Here is a 9,311-nt window from a genome sequence, read left to right as displayed (position 1 = left end):
TAAAAACAAAGAAATTATGCAGTGAATAAATTTTAGTACTAATTATGTAAGATTAAGTCTTTATTTCTATTTTAAAAATAAGTATCAATTCTTATATTAAATGTTAAGATATCAGAAATTCAATATGAGTCTAATATAGTTAATATTCTCTAGTATAGTTTCTACCTTCTCAACCCAAAGTGTTTTGAATGATTAAAAAATAGAAACATTTATTTCTGGAAAAGGAGACAACTGAAGTGGACTGTATGATAGAGTATATCTAATGTGAATAGGGGCAAAATGTGTAAAAGGAAATAACTGGTATAGCAGTTTGTCAGGATGCAGGTATCAATAACAAATTTCACTACTCCCCCACCTCAACTCCTGTTATTTCAGACGTGCTTTTCTTGTTACAATATAGGATAGGTAAAATCTCCTCTTAAATATTAACATTCATTTTGTAGTTATCCAGATGAGATGTAGGTCTCTAGAAGATAAAATTGATTTCAGATGGAAAGTCTTAGATTATGCCTCTTTAGGCATAACTCAATTGTAAAAGAGCTAATTGTACTTATCAGTATTCCAGTGTTTTATCTTCATAATCCATGGCTGATAAAATTACTCAGAAGTTACTTTGATATAACCTAATGTAACTAGGAAATAAATAAAATAATTCATGAGAAATACACTGTGAAAAAGTAAAGGCCATGATATTTGGGTGCTGCAAATAACGAATAGTCTTGAAGCGCAATTACTCCTAGTCTCAACCATTTTCATGTCTGGTAAAAGGCTAGGGGAATCATAAAAGTAGAAAAAAAATGACAGTTGCTCCTCTGGCTAAGTATTTTGTTTCATTGCTTAAATTTCCATCATGGGAATTTGTTACTTTTATTATTAAAAATGATGGGTTGGAACAAACAAGTAAACTGCTATTCTGTGTTTTGGCACAGTTAGCATCTCTGTAGTAAATTTATTTTTATTTTTTCTTTCCATTTTTGTTTATTTTATTATTACTGTAAAAAATTAAATAAGTATGGGTACATTTACTAATGCTGGCATTGGCAAGGCATATGGAGTCCTTAAATGGAATACAATTTAAAGATAGATTTATTTCATATAAAGTGCTAGAGTTTGTAAAATTTTATATTAACCCAGATAGTGATCAGTGAATTCAGATGTGAAGGATAGAGAACAAAATAAAACTGTAAGTATGACACGCTAAATTTATATGACGGCATATTATGAAAGATGAGAAAGTAGAGCAATATATAAAGATAGAGATATTCAAATATTCTCAAAATGTATATCTATTATTTAATTGTCTCACATGTATTCTCAACAACAGAGTAGGTGAATATAAGAGACTCTCTGTAATGGGGTAATATTATTTACCTTCTTTCAAGGATGACGTGTTAGAGGATTTTGCCTTCCCTTTTCCAAGATCACATATGTCAATGAGTATGAACTTAATGCCAATTTTACTTGGAAAACTTTATAAAAAAGGCAAGCATGAGTGTGTGTTTATATTTGTGTGATATGTGTTGGTTGGCAATAGTGAAACCACATGATAGGAGAAAATGAAAATTTAAATTACCTTATACCCTAAGTATTATCTTTGATGCTTTTATTTTTCCCTTTGCCCTTAGGTTGTTACTAATTTATACTTAAATATTAATTATACGTACATATATCAACACTATAAATTATTTCTCTAAACAAAATAAGTTCTATTCACTATCATCAGTGGGGAAGAGTAGCTGGAGAATAATTCAAAGTTTTTGTAGTGTTAAGGAAAAAGTAATTTTTTGCCCATGATAAACTACATTGTCAACTCTGGCTATGTACACATAGTTAATCTTGGTTACTCTGAAGGACTTATCATTTAGAAAATATAATAGAGTTATCATGACACAAACATGCACTCAATGCATTTGAGTTAATGTATCTGTATCCATCATTGATTATCGCCTCTAAGTTGATGACTTCCAAATTAGTAGTCCCATTGTTGACATAACTTCTAAGATATAAACCTGTGTTGCCACTCCTACTAAATATTTTCACCAAAGAGAGTAAACATGTTCAAAACTGAGCTCCCTTAAATGCCCTCCACAGTAGGCTTCTTAGCTTCATATTTTTAATGTTATCACTAAAACTGGAAGCCTCAGTGGCCTTTCTCTGTACCAGTGAACATTTTCAGTGTTTCATAATGTCATTTCATAACCTTGTTATGTCTTGTTTTTTACAATTGAACTTCTTCAGATAAAGTTTATTGTCACTATTTACTTTAGGCTTTCATCATCTTCATGATGGCCTTAATGTCTTTCCTGCTCCATAGTACAAAGTTTTTCCTTATGTTGCCTCCTCTTAATCAATCCCTTTCTCTTAATCAATACCCCTGGGCTGATGCAAGAACTTAATATGTTCTATGGATATGTGAGTGAACAAAATAGACAAAATCTCCTGCACTTTTAGAATGTGGAGCTCTCATTCTAGTGAGAGGTGTCAACAGTAATCATAAAAAATGTAAATTGTACAGCATTTTGTGAGCTGATGTCTACTGTGAAAAAGGTAGAACAATGTAAGAAATAAAAAAGAAAATGTTGGAAGAGTTTGGGGTATTCACTTTAAATAGGTTAGTCCAAGTAGTTCCAAGAGAATGAGATTTGAGCAAAAATTGGAAGGAAGTGAAGGATTAGCTAGAAAATAGTTTGAGGAAGAACATTCCAGGTACTAGAACAACAAGTCAGATACCCCAAGGCATCTGCATAATGTAATCAGTATGTATGTTTGAGATACAGCAAGGCAGAATAAATAAGAGAGGAGACAGATTTAGGGAGGTAACAGGGAGCTGGGTAATATGGTGTCTTCCTAGTCCTATAAAAGACTCTAAGTCATACCCTGAATAAGAATGGAAGCCATTAAATGATTGTAAACAGTGGAACGAAGTGATCTAAATTGTATTTTGCAAAGACCAGTCTGGTTATTAATAAAGAATATCTTATTGAAAATACAAAGGTTCTGACAATATTGTTCTGCTTTAAATAGTTTTAAATCTTCAGGATTAAATCTTCAGTATAAATTTTCAACCTCCTATAATTCATTAAATTTAGTCTCCTCATCTCCTGATACTATCCCTCCCAAGACACCCATGAAAAAATCAGTTCGCATACGAGAATACATATTTAAGTACTAAATCTGTGAGCTGCAGACCAAAATTGGATGGAAATGGTAAAATAACACAGATAGAATCATCAAGGAATACTTTGTGTAAATGTTTGAACATGAGCTTAATTTTGAGGATAGATAAAACTGATTAGTCAAAGTTGAGAAAGGAGAAGTTTCTAATCCAAGTGGGGTAGGAGTGGAGGATGTTGTATGATCAAAGGCCTAGAATGAATGTCAAACTGAACAGGGAGATACTGGCATATTGGAAAGAACTGGGCCAGATGGAAGGCAGAGAGTTAAGAATTTCATGCCAACATAAAAATGGGAAAAATATAGATTTTTAGGTAAAAGAAAATAATAAAATCAGTTTTGAGAGCGTAGCCTGGCAGATGACTCTGATTTATTGAGTAAAAACAAACACAAACAACTCTCATATAAGTCAGAACTTGGTCTCTTCCATAAGGAGTAGGCCTTTTTTATATCTTGGGTGAAATCAGTGACTTTATGAGTTGTGCTTTTGAACAAAGATGGCATGCATTATTTTCTTGGAATATTTATACCCAACCAAAGGAAAGAAATGAGTTAAAGACAAAGGGAATTACTGCTTTGCGCTATGTTTAGGTGTGGGTATTGCTGGTGTGTATGAGGTCCTGGACTTTCGGTGATATTTACTGTCAAACATATAATATTAGTGTGTGACAACTACAATGAACCAAAAGGACATTGTAAAGTCTGATTTAGATAATAAAGTTGATGTTTTGTTTGCCAGGTAACAGAAACACGGACTGGTCCTCTTGGCTGCAGTAACTATGACAACCTAGATTCTGTCAGTTCTGTTCTGGTTCAGAGTCCTGAGAATAAGATTCAGTTGCAAGGTATGTAGGTAAAATTTCATTAATTCTCTACAAGCCTGGATAACAATTATCCAGTCATGATTTATTTTCTATTTTTTTAAAATAAGCTGCATATACGTACAGGCTATTAAAAACTCTCATTAAAGGCTGATGTCATAATTTAACTGATACAAGAAAATATGAAATTCTAGACCATATGAATAAAATATCAAAATTCTCTTTTCTTCTCAAATTAAGTAACATATAGCAATTGAAAATCTGTCCTAATAATATTTTTCTTACATATGGTAATCATTGTGTCATTATGTAGCAGTTTCTTCGTATGCTTGCCTCAACTTTGACTTTTTACTTAAAGATTCCAGTGAAAGTTGTAACCATATTTATGCATGGTGTAAAATGAACTGTTGACATTTTACATTTAACCTAATGTGGCAATCAAGACTGTATTTTTCTTCTGATAAATAGAAATGTACTTAAGGATATATTAACAAAATATTTACATTCACATGATTTCCATTTTAAAGTTAGATTTTATAAAAATAATTTGCTATTTTCTATGACTACATATTTTAGATATTCAATAGAGAGTATTTTATTCATAAGCACTTTAAAAAATACAATAGGTATGCGTACATGCTCATTCTTATAGGCAGGAACAGGTTATGAATACACACGTTTAAACACCTCTAGTTGAACAAGTTCAGAAAAGTCTTTGTGATGACACTTTTTGTCAGAATTAAGTTAACTGATCAAAGAGGTAATTTTGAGTTGTTCTTCTCTAGTATGCCTTTTTTCAATTGCATAAATTAGAGCTGAATATTTACGTTATTCAGTTTTGCATAAAAATGCTTAAAGGTTTCAGAAATCCTACCACTTTTTCCTTTAACTTTGCAATCTTGACAAATGTATCAGTGTCCCCGCATGTTGGCTTATGCCTGCAATTATAGCCCTTTGGGAGGCTGAGGCTGGACGATCACTTGAAGCCAGGAGTTCAAGACCAGCCTGGGCAACATAGTGAGACGTAAAAAAGAAAAATATTAGCTGGGAGTTGGTATTGCAGGCCTGCAGTCCCAGCTACTCAGGAGGCTGAGGCAGGAGGATTGCTGCACCTGCGTTCAAGGTTGCAGTGAGCTATGACCATACCACCGCATTCCACAGCTACTCCAGCCTGGATGGACATCACTTTCCATGCTGCACATCACTGTCCAGACACTACACATCATGTTACTCCAGCCTGGGTGACACTGAGACCCTTTCTCTAAAACATTTAAAAAATAATAATTAATTAAAAGAAAAATGTAACAGCATTGAATTGTTTAAATTTATCCTAAATAGTGAATGAATGCCTTTTATTTTGAGTTGTATTAAAAGCACAAAGTTCTTAAATACTTTAACAATTTGAATGTTACTCAATTTATCAATATCAATTATAGATTTACATTTACTAAAACATTTTCTCTAATTTAAATAAAAATGTTGTCCATCAATATTTCCTGCAATTCTCTACTGCTTACTCCTTTTTAATATGTGGATTAACTTTCTATCAGAATATGAATTACAATAAAAATGACAACCCATTTATAACAATTAGTATGACTACTTCAATCAGTTTGTTATAAAAATTATTTATTAACAAGATTTGTTGATTTTTGTCTGAATTACTGTGTTCAGTTTTCAAAATATTAAATTGTTTTTTAAAACCCTCAGTCCCCTATCTGTCTAGAAAAATAATTAGCACAAGGAATAAATGAAGCAACATTTCTCTTTTGTATAATTATTATTTCTATTATCTTCAACTAATGTGAGTAACTTAGAAACTGTCTCTTATACACATCTAGATGTGTATAAGAGACAGGAATAAATGAAGCAACATTTCTCTTTTGTATAATTATTATTTCTATTATCTTCAACTAATGTGAGTAACTTAGAAACCTCCATCTCTTTCACTTTTTTTTTTCTGTTTTCCATGTCTATATTTTTAATTGTCTATTACAACTTTATTTATACACCTATGAGTACAAAGTCCTTTCTGAAAATAATTTTAGGAAGTCAATTTCAAGACCCTCAGTATTTCATGCACTCTTTCTTAAATTTAATTGTTATTTACAATCCAAGTATAATGTTGACTCATCTTTTAAAACTCTCCTTTGTACTAGCCCTCATCTACCTTGTAAACTAACATGAACAATTTGTTAACTCCGGATCAACGTAACCATGGTGCATTCCTTTGAAGGGTATAGATGTTTCTGTGTCACCATATATGGCAATTGAAAACACTAGTATCACTGAAGAATATTTTATTAAGGTAGCAACAGAGATCTTCATGTCTTTTGGAGTTAGCTAGTTAGATATTTGGTCTGATAAATGGATGGATATAGATACAGATGATAAATAGATATAGATAGTTGCTTGTGTGTTGTGTTTTGTTTCTAAGTACAAGATGAAGTTTAGAATCAGAGTGTTTGTCCGATTTTGGAATCTTCTGAATTTAGATACATTATTGAAAGAATCCTGAAATTATCACAGTTTTTTAATAAAGACCTTCTTCTGAAACTCTCCTCTTTCAGTAGAAAAAGAATTGTTCCTGAAGTGGAAAGCAAAGCAAATAAAGCACCAATAATTGTTGAAGTCAACTGGATTAGACAACGAATTCAGAACAGAACACTATGATTTAACCATCAGTATATGAATCAGTATTTTTTAAAAAATTAGAGATATAAAAGATGGACTTTGAGATCTCATTTTGCTGATAAGATTACAGAGCAGGCGTTTTTCAAAAATTTAAAAAGCCATAGCTACAACTTCAATTTAGTGATGAAAATATATTTAAGGTAGATAATAAAAAGTAGTTATAAGAAAATATTGGCAAATACATATTGAAATATATTTTGAAATTTCTAATATTGAAAATTTTCAACTGCTTATGAGTATAACACATCAAACAAAGTTCCTCTGAGTGAAAATGTAACCAGAATAATTAAAAGTCATTTATTAAATTTTAGTAGTAATTTTTTGGTAAAATTTCCAGACCTTGAGAAAATGAATAATTTATAGAACTGAATTACAAACACTTTTCCAAATTGGTTAGTTCCCAATATTTTATTTAAATGAATTTGACAGGACTAGGCTATTTTCAGGTGAATGATTAAATGTAATTTTTAATGATGGTTCATAAGTGTTTTGGCTTTTAATAAAAATTGAATGATGCTGCTTCATAAAACTCTTTTTGTTAATATTTGTTAATTTATTGAAACACATTTTCTCAGTGCTTACATACATCAAAATGAAGACGGATAATCATTTACACTGAAGGAAGGGTCACTCTAGCCAAAAAGTGCATAAGCCAATCAACAAAAGTCCTATTCAGTCATTCAAGTCACGTGTTTTCAAAAAACTGATTATATTTGCTTTAAAAAAAATTTCTTCATACTTATAATAAGTGTACTTCTATTGAATTGCATATTACATATGATAGTTATAATAATGTCAGAAATATTTTTAAAATTTTCATTATCAAGAAATTATATATAGCATACATTATACTACATGATATTTCATATTATTTAAATTTTCAGTAAATATATGTATACATATATACATTTCAAGCTATTTACTTTTATAAAAGATAAGTATGACTATGATTAAGAAAAGACATTGATTAATGAAATTTATTGTATTTGAATAAAAATATTTAGGGATAATAGAATGAAATAATGACTTGAAGGAGGAAAGAGATGTGTGTGTGTGTGTGCATGTGTGTGTGTGTGAGTGTGTGAATAATTTTATTTCAGGAACAATTCTTTTTCCACTTGAAGAGCAGATGTATGAAAAAGATCATTACTAAAATGCTCATAATTCACACAAACATATGTCTATACACACACTATACATATATACAAATTTTATTTTTATATTTGTATATCTTGTACAAATGTTATTTTTAAAATATGTATTAGTTACTAAATCAACAGGAATTATATTTCATTTGTACATATATACAGTGTAATATTTTTGTTGTAAAATATACATATTAATAATATCACAGAGTTTACCAACTTTGGGCCTCTTTTATGTATGATGAAAATTTTAAACAAGAGCTTACTCATGTCCAAAGTAGTGTTTATGTTTTCAAAACTATTTAAGGTAGTTCATGAGCAAAATAGCATTGAAGAACATTGACTAGCTGGTCACTTTTACTTAGCTGTTTGTCTTGCCATAACATATGCTGATATGCTGTAAATTAATTTATAATTTTTTATGTTCCTCATCAATTTTCTAATATTGTTTTATATTTGTTTAACAAATATCGTTTATTTCCTTTCTTTCCTCTCATTCTGGGTTATAATTAAATGTGGTTTAGGTCTTTCCATCATAATACAAATCATTTATGCTATTTTCTGTATTTTATATCTTTTTGCCCTTTTATTCCTTTTAAACATATTCTTCTGACATATTTCCGTTCACAAATTATCTCTTAAATGTCTATGCTGCTGTTAAAGCTATCCATTGGTTCTTAATTTCAAATTATGCATTTTTATTTGTAAAATAGCCACTTGATTTTTCTTTATAATTTCTGGTTCCTTGCCATATTGTCTGTTTTGTTATTAAATTTTTGATCATGTGATTGAAATTAATTTATCATTCTTGTTTGATAACCTCTATACCATCCCATGTCTTTTTATATGTTCATCATATTTTATTGAATTCTGTTGTGCATGAAAGCTTATACAAATATCTTAAAATTATTGATGGTGCATTTTCTTCAGAGAAGATTTAGTTTTGTTTCAATGCTATTTTAATTCATTTTGAAATATGCCAGTTGGACCTATACTTCAGATCTGGTGAAAGCTAGTGTGTGCGTGTGTGTGTGTGTGTGTGTGTGTGTGTTTCGTTTTGTTTTTCTTTACTCTTTGGTTATGTAGCTCATCTAGTAACTAAATCCTGATGAAGTTACTGTCTCTGTCATGGTTGGTATAAATGTCAATTTGTACTTTGTTCTGGGCAGAACTCTAATGGAAAAGATATGCCCAATATATTAGTCTGTTCTTATGTTGCTAATAAAGATGTACTTGAGACTGGGCAATTTATAAAGAAAAGAGGTTTAATTGACTCACAGTTCCACATAGGCAAGGAGGCCTCACAATCAAGACAGAGGCAAGGAGGAGCAAAGTCACATCTTATATGGTGGCAGGCAAGAGAGGGTGTGTGCAGGGGAGGCCCCGTTTATAAAACCATCAGATCTTCTGAGACTTACTAACTATCATGCGGAAACCTTCCTCCATGATTCTGTTACCTCCCACTGGGTCCCTCCCG

General features: G+C 30.9%; 1 protein-coding gene across 1 annotated transcript in view; it reads left to right on the top strand.

Annotated features, from left to right (window-relative positions):
• Nucleotides 1–9,311, top strand: part of BRINP3 (bone morphogenetic protein/retinoic acid inducible neural-specific 3) — a 462,204-nt gene that overhangs the window by 285,448 nt on the left and 167,445 nt on the right. The window contains exon 5 of the mRNA XM_011995077.1: nucleotides 3,914–4,019. Within this exon, the coding sequence (XP_011850467.1) occupies nucleotides 3,914–4,019 (106 nt within the window). The remainder of the gene's footprint in view (nucleotides 1–3,913; nucleotides 4,020–9,311) is intronic.

Source organism: Mandrillus leucophaeus, unplaced genomic scaffold (assembly GCF_000951045.1).
Source record: "Mandrillus leucophaeus isolate KB7577 unplaced genomic scaffold, Mleu.le_1.0 Scaffold47, whole genome shotgun sequence".
NCBI classification, from domain to species: domain Eukaryota; kingdom Metazoa; phylum Chordata; class Mammalia; order Primates; family Cercopithecidae; genus Mandrillus; species Mandrillus leucophaeus.
The sequence above is the reverse complement of the archived record's forward strand: the minus strand, read 5'-3'. Positions and strand labels throughout refer to the sequence as shown.